This window comes from Zosterops lateralis (assembly GCF_965231275.1).
Source record: "Zosterops lateralis genome assembly, chromosome: 18".
In the NCBI taxonomy this organism is placed as follows: Eukaryota; Metazoa; Chordata; class Aves; order Passeriformes; family Zosteropidae; genus Zosterops; species Zosterops lateralis.
Genome location: NC_139778.1, coordinates 9121222 through 9143996, shown reverse-complemented (window position 1 = coordinate 9143996; position 22775 = coordinate 9121222). Strand labels below are relative to the sequence as shown.

At 40.5% G+C, this 22775-nt stretch overlaps 1 protein-coding gene across 1 annotated transcript in view; it reads left to right on the top strand.

Annotated features, from left to right (window-relative positions):
- The window catches only part of PRKCA (protein kinase C alpha), a 146452-nt gene that overhangs the window by 83882 nt on the left and 39795 nt on the right, over window positions 1-22775 (top strand). The window contains exons 4-8 of the mRNA XM_083874842.1: window positions 8677-8788; window positions 9499-9627; window positions 19071-19227; window positions 19322-19456; window positions 20239-20335. Of these exons, the coding sequence (XP_083730968.1) occupies window positions 8677-8788; window positions 9499-9627; window positions 19071-19227; window positions 19322-19456; window positions 20239-20335 (630 nt within the window). The remainder of the gene's footprint in view (window positions 1-8676; window positions 8789-9498; window positions 9628-19070; window positions 19228-19321; window positions 19457-20238; window positions 20336-22775) is intronic.

The window sequence follows — 22775 nt, the reverse complement described above, 5'->3', positions numbered from 1 at the left end:
GTTTGGGGTCAACAGGGACTCTCTCTGAAGCTTTAATTTGCCAACAGTGAACTTCATTTAGGGCTGTGATTGCTTCCTAAAGGGTGCCTGAAGCCAGTCCCATTTCCCCCTGAATTCTTGGATCAATGTTGATACAATTCCCTGTAGGAACAGTGTTCCAGCTCCAGCACATGGTGAATTGTTTGACCTGATGCCCTCGGAGTCATCAGTTCTGCAGGGAAATGGGGCATTTCAGGTGATACTGATTTTCAGCCTTCACCTCCTTTCATTTGAGACATGGATGATATGAGCTCCCGCTGAGGATAATGAGGAAAAACAAAGTTGTATCATCTCTATCATGAGGAAGTAATGAAATATTTAAGAATTAATAGGAAGTTCTTGTACTCAGACATATTGAAATATTTAAGAAGTGAGGAGAAATTATTGTACAGAAGTATATTAATGTAGAATAATTCTCATACAACCTGATGTCACACAATGAAGTCCTTTATCACTGCACCCAAGCCCATTGCAGATCCATTGGAAAGCACAGAAACTCCACTGTAATTTGGAATATTGGACAATTCACCATATTGTAGCTACGGAGAAATAATCTTCTATACAGCAGGAATTTATTAAAATTGCTTCTTGCTTCTGATAATTTTAACCTGTATTTTGTAATATGTATTCAAAGTGTAAAGTGTTGAAATGTGTATCTGTTCAACAAATTATTGAACAAATTACAACATTATAAAGCTAAATTATAAATGAGGGGGTTTAAGCAAGACATACACAGACTGCCTCTGGCTTTCTGGTAGAAATACAGATCCCTGGATTTCATCTTTGTTGAAATAATTTGTACACAGTAACATGATGGTGAGTAGTATCTGAGACAAAATCTCCCTCCATTTCTCCAAGTCGTGAATCATTTTCTAGCAGGATCTTTTGTTTGTGCACTTTCTGTAATTATACTGCAGTTTTTTCATTAAAAAAGAATGAAGAAAAAATAGCCCGTAAACACCAAGTCCCTTCCGGATTTATGTGTCTTTCTAGTAATTAGGAAATTACAAATCCCTGGGAGTAGAGTCGTGCAGATCTCCTTTCTCCCTTTGCCAACTCAATCAGTTCCATTCTATACAAGAGGAACATGAACAAAAGGCAGCAATCAAAATCAGTTGATTCAATGACCACCTGTTTCTTTTAATTAAAAATAATAATTTACTGTGAATTCCAGGAGGGGACTGAAAAATCTGGCTTTGAATCATTTTGAACTGTGGTCACGTCGTGCTCTTATATACAATTACAGAGAAGAGACAGTTGATTGAAAAATTCCAATTTTCTTTAAAGACATTTTTTTTCTGTTTGTGTACTTTCTTCATTCTCCTTAGATAGTAAAGAATAAAAGTGGTCTTAGCAGCACGACAGGCAAAGAGATTTTTGTTGTCATTTTTGGCTGGGGTGTCATTTATGATCATAAAAGACTTTTCTTCTGCAGCACTTGAGAATCATTCTTCATTTCTGAATGTCATCCCAACCCTCAAAGCCAGGGAGGAATTGGCTGGATTTTGAACTTGCTGTGCTGCAGCTGCTTTCAGGTGCTGGTGCAGGTCTGGCAGAGGCACAGCAGGGTTTGCAAAGGTTAAATCACCTGTATTTTTGCTATTTTTGCTTAGTCTTTATTTCCCTACCCCACCAGTACCTTACACTGTTACTGTAGAGTTGAATACAACTCTATTCATGCTCTGAACACCTCCCAGGACGTTCAGGTTTCCCATCCTGCAGGTGTCAGTGGATTGAATGAATGAATTCTTTCTCCAAGTTATTCCTTTGAGTCACTGCAAGTTTTCCCTTCTGCCTGGGGGTAGATTCCTGGAAAGAGCCTGGGTGTAATTTCTCACCAAGTAGGAGAGCACACTCATGCCATTCCTGTCCTCCTCTGCAGGAATGAGCTCCTGGTGTGTCAGCCTGGAGAAAATTTATTTGGGTGCTTGGCAGGTGGATTTGGAGCTCTGAGTGTCTTGCAGCTGGGGAGGAGTAACCCCATGAACCAAATCCTGCTGATTTGTCTCACTTTGAGCCCACTTTGGGCTCAGGAGTCTCAGAGATCCCAGCCAGCCTCAGCCCTTCTGAGATATTTTTGATTTTGAGGCAGTAGAAGTCTGATTTTGAAGTCTGATCTTTTATTGGACTTTTCTGAAAACAATTAAACTTTTCTGCACTGCAGCTCTGAGAGCGAGAATACCAAACAAGCTTTAAGCAATTGTAGCATTTTATATTAAAAATTTGTGTGATAATAATCATTCCCAAGAGTCTCAGATTCTCTGCTCCCAGTCTCACTCAGCCAGGGGAGAGCAAAGCTGGTGACCAGTTAAAAAGGGACTTTTTCCTCTTCCTTGTTCCTGAGCTCTGATGACAGAAGCCGTATTTTAAGCCCTGGAAGTTATTTCCAGTAGAAGCATCTGGCTCCTTGGCTCTTGCAGCTTCAAAGCTGAAGCTGTTTTCTTAAATTAAGAGGCAGAGCAAATCACCAATCAATATTTTTTGTTTTCTCAGTGCAAAAATAAATAGCAAACAGCAGAAAGTGTCTCAGACAGGTGTGGTCCCTGAGTGGGATCCTGGATATTGTAGTCACTGCTTGGAAGGTGTTTTAAAAAGCTGGAGACCTTCAGAACTGAGAGGGAAATTTGCCTGAGGACAGCGTGGGCTGAATGTAAGATTTGGCTCTGTACAAGAGCAAACCACGCTCAAATTTATTCTCAAATATGTTTTATTAACTTGGTATTCGCTCGGGGAAGTTTAGGCTGTTTTAAGGGAAATATGTGCAGTGCAAATTGCAGTGGTTTCATCGCTCTGCTGCAGCTGATCCATAGTGCTGAAGATATTTGCAGAGGGGACAAAGCAAGCTGCAGGATTCAGTGGTGCTGTCAGAGCAGGGAATGGTTAAAGGCTGCGTGTTTAAAGTGGGGAAAACACCTGCCGGTCCTTCTGGGCTTTTCCATTAATAAAGAGGAACAGTGACCTCGTAGCTCTTGTAACAATTTGGAAGTTGTTTTGCATATATGGAATATGTTGTCACCCCTGTTTTCAGTAGAAACACAAACATACCACAATTTGTGCTACTGACATTCAGGAATTACTTTTTTCTTTTGTCTGAGTGAAGTAATTTGAAAATGTAAAGCTTTTTTTTTCCCTCTGTAAACCTTTTAAATTAGTAACTACATATATATATGGAAGTTTGACTGGGGATGAAGAATAATCTTGTGGTTCTGTTATGGAAATACAAAATGGAAAAGTGGGTACATTTGCATTTCTTTACACAAAATTGTTCTTTGTTGTAGTAGGCCCTGATACAACCTGAGGACCTCACAGCTCATCTGCAGAATTCCTTTAAGGTTTTTTGTAATGAAAAATGTAATTCTGTTTCTCAAAAAATGTTTTTACATTTGCACTTTTGCATTTTCTGCTTCTTAATGATCAAAAAAATAGCAGTTCAGGTGGGGAAAAAAATATCCTTTTACCAACTGTAGGCAATTTCTAATGAGTTAATCTTATCTCCTGCCCAACACCTTGTTAACATTCATGTGTTGGCATTAATGACTAAAAATGGTCCTTTTCCCTCCCACCTTCATCATCAGCCCAGGCTCTGGCACTGACACTTCACAGAGTCACAGACTGGTTTGGGTTAGAAGAGACCCTAAAGCCCATCCCATTCCATCCCTGCCATGGGCAGGGACACCTTCCCAGGCTGCTCCAAGCCCCGTCCCACCTGACCTGGGACACTTCCAGGGATCCAGGGGCAGTCACAGCTCCTCTGTGCCAGGGCCTGCCCATCCTCACAGCCAGGAATTCCTTCCCAATATCCCATCCATCCTTGCCACCCAGCAGTGGAAGCCATTCCTTGTGCCCTATTCCTCCATCCCTTGTCCCCAGTCCCTCTCCAGCTCTCCTGGAGCCCCTTTAGTCTCTGGCAGGAGCTCTGAGCTCTCTCCAGAGCCTCTTCTCCTCCAGATGAACACCTCCAGCTCTCCCAGCCTGGTTCCAGAGGAGCTCCAGACTTTGGAACATCTCCATGGCCTCCTCTGGGCTGGCTGCAGCAGCTCCAGGTGCCTCCTGTGCTGGCCCAGGGCTGGGGCAGCTCTGCAGGTGTGGGCTCTCACCTGGGGGACAGAGAGGCAGGATTTTTACATTAATTACATCCCATGAAAACACCTCACAAGTGATAATCTGGTGTAAAACCTCCACTGGTGCCCCATTGCACAAAGTGGAGTTTGCACATTTTTAATATAAAAGGCAATGTGTTGATTTTAATGCCTGCAAAATTATAGTAGGTTCAGTGTTGCTATCAGGGGGAATAAAAATTCTGATCAAAAGGGAGCTTTTAGGAAGAATTCCGAGCTCTGATGCTCATGAGCTGTTTTGTGCTGTGTTAAGGCACAGTTTGACGTGCTGCTGGTTAACTGTGTGCTTTCAATTATTGCACACCCCCGCCTAAGAGCCACAGAAATGAGGGAATGATTCCTCACAGGGGGGTGCTTTCCATCGCTGTTCAATAAAGGAAATGGCTTCATCTGTGCTAAACAAAGGGAGAAGGCAGGGATGGTGGCAGGGGGGCTGGATGTGGCTCAGTGGCAGCGGATAGCTGGGAAAACCTTGTGGGGTTTAGGGAGATGCCTCCGTGTTCTTCTGGTTCCCTCTGCTGGAGTGTAGCAGGATTCCTGCCTGATCCCCTCTGAGCACATCCAGAGCTGCCTGGGCAAATCATTTCTGCAAACTCATTATTTATTTTCTTTCTGCTCCACTTTTGGGGGTTTTTTTCAGTAGTTCCACCTGGTGCCAGTATATATACAACCCTTCTTCCCTTCTGTGTCTGCCTCTCTCTGTAATCATGTCTCAGTTTGGAGACTGATGAATAATATTCTGATTTTTGCAGAGCTGTTTGGGGTGTAGATGCCTGGTTCATCTTTAAAGGGATGCTACACCCACGTGTGTCATTGCAGGCTCTGAAGCCCTGGTCTATTCGAAAGCATGCAAATGCAGAGCTAAATTTTTTTTGCCAATTCAAAGGGTTTTCGAAGAAAAATATCTAAATGTCTGTGATAGCAATTGCCCAGAAGTTTTTATCCCATTTAATTACACTATATTGCATTCAATTGCACTTACAAAAATGGAGGACTGTTTCAACATAGCAGAGAATTCACTTTTTAGCACGAAAATAACACAAATTTTAATAGAGTACATCATCCATCACAGCTGAACAAGTGCTTCTCCATTGCTTTCCCGTTGCCACTTTCCCCCCTCATAACTTTGATGGATTTTGGAAACAGAAGTAGGTTTTCCCTTTAGAATTTCACAATTAATCTATGCCAAGTTTAATGCAAAGTTCAGTTCTCTTGCAAATAGCAGCCATTATTTGGCAGTTCATCTGTCAGATCCTGGCTTGGCTCCCTGTGTTTACTACAAAATGGGGCTGCCAGCTCTGCTTTGGGAATTATTGAAAGTTTACATTGATGAAAAGGGGATATTTGAAGAAAATTTACAGGAGCTTTCCTTTAGCTCCACAGTTTGTCTTTAGCCAAAAAAAAAATGCTGAAGACAACGTGATTTCCTCTATGATGCACATAAGTTCATTAATGCATATTGAACAGTGGGAAGTATGAACCTATATTAACAAGTGATAAAATAATTGCTGTTAATATAAGTAATTACAGCTGGCAATGTAGTAATTATTATTAATATGATTGCTTATAATTAAAGTGCAAGGTATAGATTCAAGGGTAAGTGCATGAGAAATCCTTATAAATATGGGAATAAAATGAAAAAATTTGTCATCTCTGATGGGTGGACAGTGACCTCTTGGCTTTCTCTTGATGGTCTTAGAATAGCTTCCTAAATAAGAATACCCTCTACACTTCCATTTACCAAAAAAAAACCCTCAAAAAAACATGGGATTGAAGCAGAAAATAGGATAAAACACTGATAAGGAGTGTACTCTTTTATATGGCAAGCTTTAAATGTTTTTTAGGACATTCTATTAAAGGGATCTTAAAAGAGAGATTTCCGACAAAGTTTCCAGTTCATGACTAGTTTTGGTGCTATTTTCCATTGTCATCTGCTTGTTATGAATGACTTTGTGTGTGCATATAGAATAAGAGCTAATAATAGTCAGGACATATTTGCTGCTTCTTACAGAATCAAATTCATTTCCAATTGTTGATTTGAAAGGCCCCCCAGTAGGAATTTTCACACAAGGATAGAAAACTAAGATTGGGTACAGAAAGCAAATATTATTCAAATTGTATACACTGAGTCCTGCAAGGCCAACTCCAAAGTTTGATCCAATTTGATTTCTTTTTTTATTCATGTGGCTGGTTTTTGTTATTTTCTAGGAATGCTTTTCCTGGGATTTTGTAGCCACACAGAGCTTTGTAGTCAGACATGAGTCCTCACTTGTGCTGGTTTTCAGTGAGGGCAGAACAATTGTCCTTACATGTCACAACATTTGTAAGCCACACATACCCCTGCTTAACTTAATTACATGCACATTCCATTGTTTGGAATGAAATTATTTGGCACCGTTCCATAATTTCAGTATAATATGCAGGTTCAATGTATTTAGCAGACATAGACTGTAATAATTTCACATATATATATATTTCCCTCTATATCATTACTTTATACTCATAAATACCACTTATGCCATATGTCAAACACAGCTTTAAAACTCTATTTATTCAGTGTCATTCTTAGGAGCTGTGGCTTTTGTCCTTCTCAGCCACAGATGTCTCACCAGAGTCAGGTTGAAGTGTAGATATTTATAAGGCAACAAGTCCCCCCTTCTGTCATCTAAGCAAAACAATTTAGGGAAGAATTAGCTCCCCAACTGTGGTTTAAATTGTTTGGAAGGCACATAGTCACCGAGCCACCAGAGAGCCCTTCTGCACAGCCACGTTCCCATGACCCTGAGCCACCAGCTCCGTTGCTCTGCCTTTAATAAATAATGAAACAGATGTTCTCTGGAGCTCTGGCTGTCACTCCACTTAGGTTCACTGTGTTTACAACATAAATACAGTTGGTAATAGTTTGCATCTCATGTCTCAGGCTGCACAATGAGCAGAATTACTGAAATAGTTTCAATTACAGTTTGTAATGTGAAGTCTTTGCTTGTTTTCCTGGGTACTCTGTGATTTCTTTCCATACAGTGAAAAGTAGTGGTTATAGATTCACTGCAAAACTTAGAATCAATGCAAAAATGAATTCACATGAAGAATGCTACCAAAACACTGAAAACCTTCACAAAGGGTAATGTGGCAAAATAGTAAAATTTGAAGGCAGTTTTGCCTTCTCATAGTCATATTTTTGTGAGAATTACTAATCAAGGCTCCCAAATTTCTTCAGAAAGCACTTATACTAAAGAAATCTTTCCATTTTGAGGAAAGAGTCAGCAGGTTTTCCATTCTGAGTAACATGCTGGGCTGCCCTTTTGATTTGCTGGAAAACTTTGATTGGCAGGTAAATTTTAAAAACCAGTATAAGACAATTTAACAGTTCTTAGCCATTATAAACATATAATACAAAATGTAGACAGAAGGGAAACATTTTAATGTCTGGTTTTGCAGTTGTGTTTCCATTGAGGGTGTTTTAGACCCGGCATTTCATGATTTCCATGGCCTTTTCTGAAAAGAGTGTTAACAAGGGTGGATTTCAAAGCCCAATGTGGTTTTTAATGAAGAGTTACTACTCTCCCCAATTTCTGAAATAGTTCCAGCTGAAATATTTCTGACTGAAATGGAGCAGGGAGGGATCCTAAAGGCTTTGAGGATAAGGAGGGTGTGCACAGGGCAGGGCCATCACCATGTTTGTTTTGGCATTGCACATCTGGAGCTCTGGAATGAGCCTACAACGGGTGAACATATGGATGACGTGGTTTCTTCCTCTGAAATAAATGTTCCTGGTTTTCCAGAGGGGATCCTTACTGCTACAGAAACAGCAGATGTCTTTGGATGTGTCAAGTGTTTAAGTGATTTGGGTGTGTATTCCCTTTCACTGGGCCTAAATTAGGAAACATTTCCAAGCTGCTGGTGGCTTTAAAATATCCTCACTCTGAAGCTTCTCTGCTCAAAAATCAGATGGGAACAGCAGTATCTGTAAAATATTTACCATGTGCCAAGTTAGAATTCATTCCTTTTCATTTACAACAATAGAGATTATAAAGTTGCAGCATTTCAAGATGATCCCATCTTTAAAATCTTGATTTTACAGTTGTTGGACTGTGTTCCAGATTAGCCCTTGAACAGTTTCTTCCCACTTCTCCTCCTGTATTTTGTGTCACATTTCAGAACAGTGACAATAACACTCTGTAATTAGTCTGTGAGTCTTCAGCCACAGGCTGAACACTGCCATTAAACTTTATGTATGTGAGCAGTCAGTAAGTGAATTTTAGTGTCCATAAATCATGGGAACAAGCCTGAGCTGACACATTTTTTCTTAGAGCACCATAAAAAGGAGAATTAGGAACTGAGGGCAGTGTGCCTGTGCCAATGCGGGTACCACTGCAAGGCAGTGAACAAGCTACACACTGAAATGTATTTTCCTGCAGCATCATTTGCAGAGCTGGAAATCTGGTATTCAAAGTGATAAATTAAAGGTGTGTCAATTTATCTTTGACGACTTAGAATCTGTGTCTGTTTTCCCCTGCAGGATCCCAGGAGCAAGCACAAGTTCAAGATCCACACCTATGGCAGCCCCACCTTCTGTGACCATTGCGGGTCTCTGCTCTACGGGCTCCTGCACCAGGGGATGAAATGTGACAGTGAGTGAAGTTCTCCTCCTGCTTTCCTTTCCTTCTGGGTGTGCTAGAAAGGGACTGGAAGCGCTGGATAACAGCTTCTTTCTCCGTTTCTCTGGAAAATACCATTTCAAATGGCAGCTATTTATAGTCCAGATATATTTCAAGTGGATATTTCAGCGCTGTGATAACTTACTAATGAAAATCACCTCTTCTGCTGAGAACATGGTGTATTCAGCTTGATGTGGCTGAAGAGCCTTTGTCATGGCAATTTTGGTCTGTCTGGGTGAATACACTCTCAAAGACTGGAATTTCAGTTCAGTTTGTAGTCAAGGTCTAGCATTTTCCTTGTGTTTCATTTGTCTCAAAAGACTCCCACTAGCAAAACCTAATAATCAATTAAACCTGCCTCTCTTCATTGCTGACGTGAATGCTCTGTTTTCTTAGTCATATTCCCAGCAAATCTTTATTCCATTTTCAATTTTTTTTCCCTTGCTGTTCATTAATGATATGTTTAGCTTTCTGAAGGAGATTGTTTTATTTTCTGTTGTGTTAACTCTCCACAGAAATTATTGCACGATGGAAACCAGCCGTGGTGTTTGCTTGAAAACCAGGCAGCTGTAATCTGAAAGTCTTGCCAAGAATTAAGCATTTAGTCTTAATTTTCACTTTTAATTAATTTTTACTAAATTTTTAGCTTCTCATGGGTGTCTGAACCATTTTTATGTCCACAGCCTGTGACATGAATGTTCACAAGCAATGTGTGATAAACGTCCCAAGCCTCTGTGGCATGGACCACACAGAGAAGAGAGGAAGGATCTATCTGAAAGCTGAAGTCACTGGTGACAAACTGGAAGTTACAGGTAAACAGCTCATTATGGAGTGTTTCAGGTTTTATAAATGTGTGATTCACACCTTGAGTTTGTGTACCTTGGTCAGATCTTTGGGCATTAAAGCTGCTGATGGAGAATTTCCCTCCAGGAGTGGGGGGATTCCACACAACATGGCTTTGGATCAAGAAACTCTATGAAGTTGTGTTCATAAAAATTAGTAGAAAAAAGGAAACCTGTAGTAACAGCTTAAAAAACTTGGAAATATTAGGTAGAAAAATCACTGTATTGCCAGCTTTCCTTGTCAAAAACAGCCCAGCAGCATGAGTTGCTGTTCAGGAAGTTACCCATCATCTTCAGAGCATGAGAGATACACTAAACCTTCGTCAGCTGAGGAGCTGTTTCCTGTATTTCAGAGTGTTGAATAAACAAAGGCAACTGGGATTCAATCCCAGATATTACTCTCAGTGAGATTTAATATAAAAAAAGATAGTTCTCACATTCTATAGGCTTAAGGTTACCAAGATGGGGAGGAGGCAGAGAAGGAAAGGAAGGAGAGGGTGGCAGTTCCTTTCCTTGGAAGTGTTTCTCTGGGATTTGTGAATATTCTGTGGTTGTGCACACCCACAGACCCATCCCGAGCCTGAAATTCCAGAAGCTGCTCCATGAAACCAGAACAGGGTACAGTGCTTTTATTGCTGCCTGTTTGCTGTGGCAAAATGCAGTTGAATTCAGGGGCAAAGTCAGAGCAGGACAAAGTTGGAGGTTCCTTAGAACATCTCCTTTGCATAGACAAAATCAGACCATCACTGAATTTTCACAGCTTCCAGACCCATCAAACTACCCTTTGCTGACATTATTCCTCCATGGCTTTGTTCTCTCTGAATCCAAATACCTCCATATTCTCTTGTCAAACCCTGCAAAATGCACTGAAAAGAAGTTTGGATAAAATTTAGTTAGAAAGGATCAGAATAGATCCCAAGTGATGCTTAATTGTGGCTTAACTTTTCAAAGAGCTTCCTGTCAACGTGGGAGGGGGAAATTTGTCCAAGGTGCTGTCATTAACAGAAGGTGGTTTCACTTAGTAATGAGGCGTTTCAGAGATGGTGATGTGGCTTCTAAAAGTAATTGTACCATGAGAGGGAATTAATTTAAAACTCATCCGAGTGACAAAATTTAATATTTGCTTTATTCTGGGCCGCTTTGCAGCAAAGCTCTTAAATGTGGCTTAAACTTTCTGCAATAATACACAGAATTTGGCAAATAACACGTGCTTATTTCCTGATTATTCAGTTGGGTTTTAATCCTTTTAGGGACAAAAGCGTTTGTCACAAGTCATTGTAAAGTGATTATACAAACAAGGATTCTTTTAGTGCACAGTTTTATTTTGAAAAGGTCTTGTCTGAGAGGTGAACATTGAGGTAAAATTGTAGCAGATATTTTGGAGGTTTTCTCCATAGGCTCTTTTTGGTGTGAGTGCACTTGGCAATTGGCATTTCTATTGTGTGTATAAATAAAACATTTCCATCTCCCAATTAAGTTGGTTTCTGGACAACAAGAAGAATGGTTGCTTATAACTTTGTTATGTATAAAACAATTACAGTGCTGTTGTTGTGCTTGAGGCTTGTCAGCACTTCCAAGCTTTCTTTAAATAAAAATGACAATTGTCCAGAAAGAAAGCTGCTTTTTTTTGGTTTTTACATAAAAAATACCATATGGACTAAGCCCAAATGATATTTCAGGTGCCTTTTGTGTATGTTTAACCGGAAAGGAAATTAGCAATTGCCACTTCATGGACATATTACAAAATGCAAAAATATTCTCCTAGAATGCCACTGCTTCTAAAATATTTATTGACAAAACCTTTGTTAGAACATGCAGTTCTCAGAGCACCCAGGCACAACATCACTGCCTTTAGCTTTGGGAAAGGGGGTGAATTAAATGTCCAGGAGGCTTAGAGCAGCAGGAAAAATAACCAATGATTGACTGTTTGGTTTGAGCCTTTGTCTGAATGTTTTTCAAAGGAATTGCTCCGTAGGTGTTGAACTCCTTCAGCTGAATTCCTCAATATCCCTGCTCTGCTTCCTGTTTTGCTTGTTAATTAATTCCTGCTGATTGTTTCCCAGCCAGCCTTGATTGCATGCAAAACATTTGTGCTACTAAATGGGGACCTGCCCTTGGTGGTGGCAAATTGCAGCTCCATGGGCATCCCAACCATGGCAGCCCCACCAGGGCTCAGCTGGATGGATGTGGCTCTTTAGGGGATACAGTTTATTTATTTATTTTCCTCTTCTGCCTGCTTCTCTGGGAGTTCTTTTGGTGCCTTTTGTTTCCAAGAAGCCCCACAGTACACACTCACACTGAGTGTTTTCCTGATAAAATGTTGGAAGCAGGGCTGGTTTTTAATTCCCAGTGAATTCTAGGAAGGAGCTGCTCCCTCAGATTATCCACAATCTCTGACTTGGCAGGTTCTGACCAGAATTAATGGTGGGAATAATTCAGTCCTGTGTATAAACACATTTAACTCCAATTAGTGAAGTCAGTTCTTCAAGCCAGGTGCATCAGTGTGGACACACAGTTTTTTCTGTGGGACCTATAGAGACTCTGCAACCCTTCTTCACAGAGGAGTTGGGATTTTGGATTGATATCCTCTGCCATAACCTCACCATCTTCTCCAGGGCTGCTCAATCTGCCCCATTCAATGCTCATTTGTGCTGTAATTCTTCAACATCAGTGGTTTATTTTCAATGGTTCAGTTACTTGTTTGAGAGTTGTGTTGAATATTAATAATTTATGGCACTTGCAGTGCAGAAATGTGGTAGTTTTCTTTTTATAGAAACACTCTTGAAATGCATATTTCTGAAATCTCTGAGTTCGTGACCCTTTCACAGGTTGGATTGACGTGGGGGGTTTGCTCTTAAGCATAGTAAAGTTCTTTTTGCTATTCTTAATCCCTGCTTTTTACACTGAATTTTCTTTCTCCTGATGTGTGCTAAAAGTTTTTTCACTCTTACACTTACTCCTTGACCCATCTCAAAATTTAGGGCTCTTCTGAGTGAGCTCGTAGGTGGTTGAATCACAGTTCTTTTTTAACTTTTATTTTTTCGAATTATTTTTATAGTGAATGAACAATAACCTTTGGGAGAAAAAATAACCCCATCTGGTGCACTGATATATAAAATGCTGCCATGATATTGGGATTTTAAACTGTGACCTCTCAGGCACTGGAAGTTGGATGTGACAGCAGCTGACAAGGAGGATCTGCCCTCCTGACACTCATGTAGAGACAGGATGGTGGTGACTCTATGGCAGTTAATGCACCCCCTGTTACATAAAAATCTTACTAAAACACATACAGGCACAGCCCAGAATTTTCTAGAGGGTTTTAACTGTATTTTCTTAAGCTTCAAGGATCAGAAAATCTTCAGTGGTGCTTCTGTTATTTAAAAGCAGAGCAAAGCTGGCAGTGGTGCCTGCAGAGGTTGGGAGCACACAGGAGGATCTCCAGCAATGATCTCCCCAGGAGCTCCCTGCTCCCCACTGCACATTTCCCAGATTATTAATGAGTGTAGGAATGCTGAGCCATCTCCTGGCACTGCATATGGATGTCCTGTCATGCAGCTGCACCCAGACAGGCTGGGGACACACAAACTGCAGAATTTTGGCACATTTCAAGAGTCTCAAATCAAAATTGCTTCCTTAAAAGACCCCACCACGCACACTCTGATAGTTTTATTTGGATTTTCTAGGTCAGTGGTAGTGTCTGTCTTTGTTAGCATTAATTTCATGATATCTGCAGCTGGTTTTAAAAGGGAACATAAATGAATATTCTGGCTGTTTGACCAGCTTTTAGTACCAAATGCCTATAAAGGGATCCCAAATAATTGTTTCCATGGGGGAGACATTTTTAACATCTCAAAAAAAACATGAATCTCATGGTTTACTTCACTAATATCTTCTTTGTGACATTCCCAGAATCTGCAAGGCTGCTGCAGTCATTACAGGAAAAGCTGTGCCTTCAGCAATGCCAGCCCTGGTGACAACTACAAGCTTCTCTCCCATTTCAGTTCATTAAATTTACTTTACCATGAAGAAACAGGCAATGCAAGGTGTTTAAAAAGAACATTAATTTTTCAGTAATGGGCCATCTGCATGCATCCAAAAATATTGAATAGATCTATATATTTATATAAGATAAGAATTAGAAATGTTACACAGCCTGAAGCCTTTTCCAGATTATTTGATCCATCTTGTGGTGAGATTTTTGTTTCATTAAGCAGCTGCCCTGCCCAGTAGTGCCTGTATTTTAAGGTGGTATTTTTTGTAAAGGTAATCTCCATTAAAACTAAAATAGAATACAATTAAAAACTAAATTTAAATTAGTTTTTAAAAACTAAAGCATTAATAAAACTAAAATAGAATTGCTTCTCTGAGATTTCCAGGTGAACTTGAACCTGGAGAACCTATTGCAGACACAAGAATTTAGGAAGCAGTGTTAGGAATGATGGTACATTTTTTGTTAGTAAGAGAGAATATCCTGATAAATACAGAGGAATCAAGTCTCAGGCAACACTGGTTCATTTTTCTTCTTTCTCTAGACAAGGATATTCATCAACTGTTCCTTGTACATCACCTGCACTATGCAGGTGTCCATTATGTTGCCATTTTTCAGGGCTCAGGCACTGGGCTTGAGAGAAAAGAAATCTTCACCAGGCAGGGGAGTACTTACGGAACAGAGGAAAAATCTCATCTCTGAAAGCCTTTTCAGTGATGAAAACTATTGACTGAAAATTGCCTGGAAAGCAGGATTTGAGTCAGTTGTACCTGTGAGTCACAAGCAGCTCCAGAAAGGAAGTGCTCAGTGAGGTTTAATAAAATCTCCTGATAACTCTTCAGTGAAAGATGAGCAGTTTTGGAGGCAGCTTTGGGTTCTGCATGCAAAGAGTACAAATCCAAAAATGGGGAGAAAGACTGTTTTCCAGTAATAGGTAAATCTTATAAACTGGGATTGAGGGGTGCAGGAGGGGATTGGGGAGAAAGTTCCTTGGCTGGGAGTGCAAGATCCTCTCACTCACTAAGGCATCTGTAAACCAGGCAGATCAGAAAATCTGCACCAGAAACTTCTTCAGGAGGCAATGAGGATTTTGGAGCAATTTAAGAATGCTTTGTTGTGAGAAGACAGGAACTTTATGATGTGTTGGAGCTACCAACATTCCCCCTTTCCCTTCATTTCCCTGGATACCGTCCCAGGTGAGACCACTGGAGTCTTGTAGTGTCTCCCAAAAGCAGCTTCTGGCACAAAGGCAGCTCTCTGGGTGAGAGATTTCTGCTCGTCTCAGCTGCCTGCATGACATAAAGATTGACAAAAAATGGTTGCTGTGATTAGTAAATTGTTTTATTATCCACATTTGGGAATTCAGGAAAAAGGGAGCTGTGACTCACTTGTAAAAGAACTGACTGGACTCATGCACGAATCATTCAGCTTTGTCCTGGGGCAGAAACATTTATTTAGTCATTCCCATGATTAAATTTATCTGCTTGTACCAGGAGAAGCTGGAAATCGACAACTGCATATGGCTTGCAACTCTTGACCTGCACAATCTCATGGAAAAAGTTCCAGCTTTGTCATCCTCTCTCTGGATTCCTTAAAATCCTGCCTGAAGTTCTTCTCTTTACATGAGATGTCAGTTGTTCTCTGCCAGCCCACTCTGTTTTATTTAGATTTTTATTTAAAGTATGAATACCTAAGAACCAGCTCTGTATTTGCTCATGTCCTTACGCTATTCCTGGAAAAGTGGGTGTCCCAATTTTAGGCATGGCTACTGCAGGTTTATAAGCAGCACTTGATGGAAGAGCCACAGGACAATCATCAAATAATCTGCATTTTCCACTGAATATACATTTATGATCTTCATTAACAAGGAGGAAGAAAATGGCACATTTTGTCCATAATGCAAACTGACAGTTATTTCTGGGTTTTAGAAGAAAACTTCAGCAAGACTGGATTTGTTGGAGACATCAATCCATACTTGTCTTTGTTGTCTTTTTGTCTGTGGGCTTTCTCAGTCCCCATTAAGAGCCCAATCTGAAAACAATATTAATGAATTTATCTGCTGGCAGCTGCTTTGGTCAGCACAGAGATTATTCTCATCCTTAATATTTATGACAGAAAACTGTCAAGTAGTATTTCAGGTTTCTACCCAAAGAAAGGCTGCACTACACCTCCCTTCAACCTTCTCCAATTTAGAGCAGCATCTCTATCACAGTGTTGAGCTTAATTAACCAATAATTACCAAGCAGGGTGATATTGCTTGCTATGGTTACAATTATAGCAGAATTCAGCCCCTGTTAATTGATTTATTTTGGTGGAGTCATTTTTTATTTCACTTTCTCAACCACACAGGAGAGATATTGCCTTTGATGGGAAGGGGAAATCTCTTCTTCATGTCAGTTCTCCCAGAGAAAAACCTGATCTGTCCCGTTAAAAATAGGGCACATGAAAGAGATGAACCACTTGGATGCTAATTCTTGATAAGCACTATTTAGCACAAGTATCATCATCACTCTGTTTCCTCAGGAAAAGAAGTGCTAAGTCAGTTGGAAAAAAGATGTCTGAGGGTATTAATTATGCAGACAAAAGTACAAATGGGCCAGATATCTTAAAACAGGGAGTGAGATAATGACTTCGTTAGCAGCCTGTATTTAGTACATGTTGCATTTTTCCTTCCCAATTAATCTTTGAGCTTCTCTTTCTTGCATTTAGAGGTTTTTTGGGGTTTTTATTTTTCTATTTTCTGTGTTTGCTGCAGGAGAAAGCAGCAATTTCACACATGCTGCCACGTCCTGTTGCTGCCAGAGCTGATTTGCAACATTTCTCAGGGCTGGGCAGGGGTGGCTTTGTCCAGGCAGAACCTCCACATCCATCCATCCAATCACTCAAAATGCTGCCTGTTTCACACTGGGCCTCTGCAGGTAAAATTTCAACATAAAAGCTCAGCCTGAAGATGGTAAAATTAAGCAAATTTGTTCAGAGAATTTTAGCAGAAAACTTACTAGTGTGTATTTTTAGGAAGCTGTAGAGAGTGGAGAGTTCTGCTCCTCACTTATGGCAAAGTGCAGTGTAGAAAATAAAAATCAAAAAGTGGATTTTGAAGTAATAGCTCCTGTGCTAAACCTGGCAGTGCAGTCACAAAAGCTATGCAGAAGAAGACTGAAAAAAACCCCACCAACAAAGCAATAATAAACCCAAATATAGGATGAGAGAAAGCAGCTTGCACTGAAAGCTGTCACTTCATCCTTCACTCGCTTCATGGTTCTTAGTTCCCTTGGGATTGTAAATACTTAGCTAAAATAAGTTCTTTAATCTCAATGTTATTCCTTGGAAGTATTTGAAGATTCTTTTCAGTGCACTAAACTTTAAAAATTGAGTGTTTGGGGTTTTTTTTCATGGGTTGGAAAGAAATGTTTTTCCAGCTGACGGCAGGTGTGAAGACCCCCAGAGGGCAAATTCACAGTAAATGAGAGTGGGGACAATTTCTCTGGCCTGAAAGGAATTGTTTCCCCAGCTGCAAAACCCTGTCAGCTTTACACATGGATTGTGGAAAAGTACAAATGAAATGGTCTGCAAGAAAAATGCAGCATTCTGTTCTTTTCTTTTAACACACAGTGATTTTTTTCTTGATATAATTCTTTGAGGAATACACATAGTGAATAGAATTACTCTTTATTCTAAAATTTTAGCCCATAAGCATTTTCTGTCTCACCTTCTAAAACCAGAAATTTAGGAAACTGAGTATCAACTGTTGGGTCAAGTTAATGTGATTTGTTTCCAGCCATGATCTAATTTCATTAATTAATTTACATTAGAGTATCTGTTCTGCATGAGAATTGTCTTGACAAATCAAGTAGAGTCTTCCAAATCAGTAGCTCACATTCCTGTACTCTTATTTTATATATAAAATAGTATTTCTGTTGTTTGGATGCCTTTTAACCTCCATGCTGGGAAACAACAGATTGAAATCCAGGGAAGGTCCAGAATTTTGGGGTTGTGGTATGAAAATGCCATTTAAATCTGGGGGAAAAGGAGGACAATGTCTTGAGCAAAGAGAAATTATTTGTTACTGAAGATCCTGACACCTTGTTTTCTTTTTATTTTTTTTTTGTTTTGCATTAGCTCTGACTGACTTTTAAGTGTCACTAAAGTCCAAATTTCTGTAGGAAGCACTTTTCATCAAGAAATATTAAGTTGCCTAAAGGTTGATCTTTTCTAAATTTCCCTTCAGATTTCTTCAGTTAGGCAGATAGATTTTAGAAACTCCTCCTGCATGAAAGCAGTGGCTGAGGGCAGTGTAAGTCCTGGAACATCTCTCCAGTGGCTCTCAAAGGCTGGAATTCCTTCCTCCCTTAGGAGCCACGGCATCCCCAAAGCTTCTTGCACTCTTCCTTCCAGAAACAGCTCTAACCTTAAGCTCTGTCCCAGGGGAATTTCTGGGTGGAAGCTGTTTTCTCTGTCCCAGGGGAATTTCTGGGTGGGAGCTGTTTTCTGTCCCAAACCAGCCCAGGGGTTGCTGCCCCCAAGTTTTGAGATGCCCAGAATTTGTGAGCTCCAGATTCCCCATCCCAGTTTGATCCCATTTCATCGCAGCTGGTTTAGGTGGGTTTCACCCAAGGGAGGTGTAGGAAGGAAATTCACCTTTTATCCTTCAGAATTCGTCTTCCAGGATGTGTAAAAGTTGCTGAAGTGTGTGCAAGAGGGGAGGACAGTGCTGATCCCCCTTCGGGATACCCTGCACTCCCCAGCCACAGGTTCCTGATTGTTCCCTCTCTCCTTGAGGATCAGGAACATCTCGAGATAACCTCACTCATTTCATTTCTTCCTTTGCCATTGTAAAAGCAGAAAGCTGCATGAGGATTTTTGTGAGGCTGGAGCTCCCCTGTGTTCCTTGCACTCTTCCTTTGGTTGCTGTCATGACAATGCTCACAACGACTCCATCTGACAACTAATGAGCCGTGAATCCGTGGGAAGGGTGGTGGTAGAAACCTTCCGAAGAGGGCTTGTGTCAAACACCTGATCCTCTGCACTCCCCTGTGATCTGGCTGTGCCTTTTACAGCATTTGGCTCCTGATCTGTGGTTGTATAACCTGAGAGCGATGAGGGAACAAAAGCACAAAGAATTGGTACCTGCTTAGAGAAATTACAGTGATGGATTTGGGTATTTAATCACTGCACTGCAGGGAGAGCTGCCTGGAAGCTGTGTGTTGCTTGTGAATCACTCTTCTCTCCTGTCATTGCTCCCTGCTATTCTTATAAATATCACTCAGTACAGCCTTCCTTTACAACAAGTAGTTTCTGCCATGCCGAGTCTGACAAGTGGGCTTCACATCTTATTTATTTGTCAACGTGCTTCAATAGCTCTGGTCTGACATGTAATTGCTTTCTTAACAGTGATGTGTAATCCTGTGTTTTATATTGACAGTGAGAGAAGCAAAAAACCTCATTCCCATGGATCCAAATGGACTTTCAGATCCTTATGTCAAGCTGAAGCTCATCCCAGATCCTAAGAATGAAAGTAAACAAAAAACAAAAACCATCCGTTCTACCCTGAATCCGGACTGGAATGAGTCATTCACGTTGTGAGTTTAACACCCTGATTTACTGGGGGGTCTTTGGTTGCATTCAGTTGTTGATTTCAGCGTTCACAACTCCTCCTTTTCTCTCCTTTTTTAGTAAATTAAAACCCACAGACAAAGATCGACGGTTATCCGTAGAGGTCTGGGACTGGGATCGAACAACCAGGAATGATTTCATGGGATCTCTCTCTTTTGGGGTCTCAGAGCTTATGAAAATGCCAGCCAGTGGATGGTAAGAGTTTCTGAAAAGAGAAGGAGAGAATATATCACCAAAAGTTTTAAACTTGTCCTTTTTTCAATGTGATCTACCTTTTTTTTTGTGCTTTTCGCTGTGTTTCAGGCTATAAATTCACTGAAAGTACAAGTAAACCTAGGAAACACAGGCTATATATATATATATATATATATATATATATATATATATATATCAAAAGGGGATAATAAAACAATTGCTTTTCCTTTATGCTGTTCCTGAAACTTCTGCTGGAGCCAGGAGCTGCTGCAAACTCAATTGTGTGTACATGGTCTTGTGATACAAATTTTATTTTTATCTCCAAAACGATGTGTTCAATACTAAGTGTATCATGTTATATATAGCTCTGCAAATTCAAAGCACATGGAAACTGATCTGGTAAAATGCCACCTCATTACCTGCCAGGAGAAGGGGTAGAGCTCAGCACATCTCAAAAAGGACTTTTCTTCAAAGACAGTTGTTTAGGGCTCTGGAAGGACTGGAGACAAAGGTTCCTCCTCAGGGTTGGTGTCTCCCATCAGATCCCAGGATGAGTGAGAAGAATCTCCTTGTCCATTAAACTGCCTTGACAGATAGTTTGGGATCAAAGGTCTGATTTCAGGTAAAATATATTCTATTTCTGAGTTTGCTTCAAGTCTTTGAGATCAATTCTTTGCATACCTGTGGCACTGATACAAACCACAAACAGACAACGAAATCAGATTTTAAATCTCTCAGGAAAAAAATGTGAAGTCACCATTTTTTTCTGGAATGTACCACAGGTACAAGCTGCTGAATCAAGAAGAGGGTGAATATTACAACGTTCCAATTCCAGATGCTGATGAAGATGGAAACGCGGAGCTCCGACAGAAGTTTGAGGTGAGGATTAAACACAGATGTGTGCAACTAAATACTGCATTTATTTTCACTTCACTACAAAAGAAAAAAATCTGTTAAGTGGTACATATGTTAGAGTGCTCTTGTTCCTGTCCCTGTGACAACTCTGTGTGTCTTTGGCTTTCTTGAAGATTGGACCACATGGTTTAATTCAGAGGTGGCATCATTTTCCTGACAGTTCAGCTCCTCTGCTGTGACACTTAGAAGTTGGTATTTTAAAATACGCTGTGTCAAGTATATGTAATAATTTCATTGTCTTTTAACAATTGCTGCAAAATCTGCCAGCCACTATCACTGATATCTGCATTATTTGACAAATGAAAATCTCAGAATCAATGTTAATTTAATAGTTTGAATGTTTCACACTGTAACTTGGGGCATTTTAAGAAAATACTTGCAATGTTCACACTTTGGAGCTTTGAAGTTTTTTGCAGAAGGTTTTTATGTGAAATTCTGACCTCTGTAGTGTGGGGAAAGATGCTGATTGTTTGTTTAAGGATCAGAGGTATTACTGGTTATGTACAAAAAAGAAAATCCAGAGCAAAGTGATGCTTCCTGCAGTGTCTTGCCTCCTGTGGCGTCAGCTGGAGAAGTTGGTAACCACAAGAATGGTCTCATGTGCCACACAAAGGAGTTTTTTTTTGTTCATGATCAGACTCTGCCTCTCCTGACAAGCCAGAATTACAACCAAATACTTGCTGGCCACTGAGGCCAGGAGCAGGACAGCCATGGCCTGGGCTGGGAGGGGTTTGCTGCCCCAGCTCCTCTCCCCTGCCTGATCTCCCAGCTGCACACACAGCCAGGAGCTGGAGATATTCCAAGCTGCACTGTTCACAACCTTGGCCAAGCTGTTTATCCAGAACATAATGAATATACCTGTTGTGCATAAACAAAGCTGCCTGTTCCTTTCAACCTGAAATGGCAATTTTCTATGTTCACCATCAGGCAGAATTCTCCATTGTTATTATAAAAGATGGGTAAACCCACGAAAGGGAGGAAAAACGGCACATGTTCAACTTTCAAGAAGGAAAGAGAAAAGGTGCACCAATTTCTTCTGAACGCATTTGGATCAGCTCCCACCCATGTCTGCAGCATGAACTATGATTTTTGTTACACATTTGAGAAGTATTTGAGCCTCCATTCCATTTGCCTTTCTTTACAGTCGTGATCTGACCAGTGTGATTTCGTTTTGCTGCACTAGGTCATTTGCTATTCAAGATCATTTTTTTTATTTTTTTATCCTCCCTGGAAAGAATAGCTTCAAAAGCAATTCTGTCCATGTTCCTGTGCATTATGCAGAGTCTGGAATTGGGTGGATATTTATAGATTGGTGATATAGGTATAAGAATTTACCTGGTTTTCCTCAGGTCAGAGACAGCACAGAGACAAGTCACTAAAATTGTCTGCTTAAAAATGTCAGATAATACACACAGTGTGTTTGAATATTGAATTTACAGTCTCTGAGGTTGATTCTTATTCCTGCTGTAAATACTCTGGTTGCAGGAGAAACAGTCAGGGTTTATCCATGTCCTGCAATGAGGTGGAGTAGAAATCCTGAGAGGATTCTTGTAAAATTACTGGACCTGGTCCCGGAGACAGCAACTTCACCAAGGGGCAGCTCTGCCTCAGAAATAATTAGTCTGTCTCAAAGTCTAATTAGTTCAGGCTTGGCACTGTGTATTTGAAGCTCTCCCTGCTCTGGGTGAGCCTGCTTGGTGCTGTCTAAGTGGCTGAATTAATCCAGGGAAGGGAATGGGTCTTCAGTAGGCACATGGTGTCTCCAGTAATTGCAATTTCCCAAGCTGGGCAATGGAGAGTTTTAAAACTTAGTGGTGATGATAAATGAGAGTCTTGGTAACTGAACAAACCCTGTAAGTGTCAGGAGGCTGAGGCTGGTGGATTGTGGTGTTTCATGGCTGAAGAGTTTGGGTTCACTCTCTTACCCTATATCATTATGAGAAGGAGCAGAGGGAAGCAGAATATTCCCTCCATGGAATATTCTTCCTTGGTTTCACGGGACATCACTGGGATGGATTCTAAAAATTCACAGCACAGATGTCTGAATGGTGGTATTTCACTTATTAGCTATTCTGGTATGGCACAGAAGTGGTGCTGACTCTGATCATCTTTTCCTTTATTCCTGTTATCATTTATATCCTGGCTTGCACAGGCATTTTATTTTAGGTGCCCTGTAATAAGGAACAAGTAGACAGCACTGAGAAAAATGCTGCTATTTGTGATTTAATGACATCATCTAAATAAATATTTCCACTGCTCTAAAATCAGCATTGGAGCCTTACAGGAAGAAGATTGCAGGTCTTGACTGTCACTTTCTTGAGGGAGTGAATTTGTCAGGAGATTTAAAATACAGATGGACCCAGAGCTCACACTGGCCCACCTTCCCATTTATCAGTTTATGGAT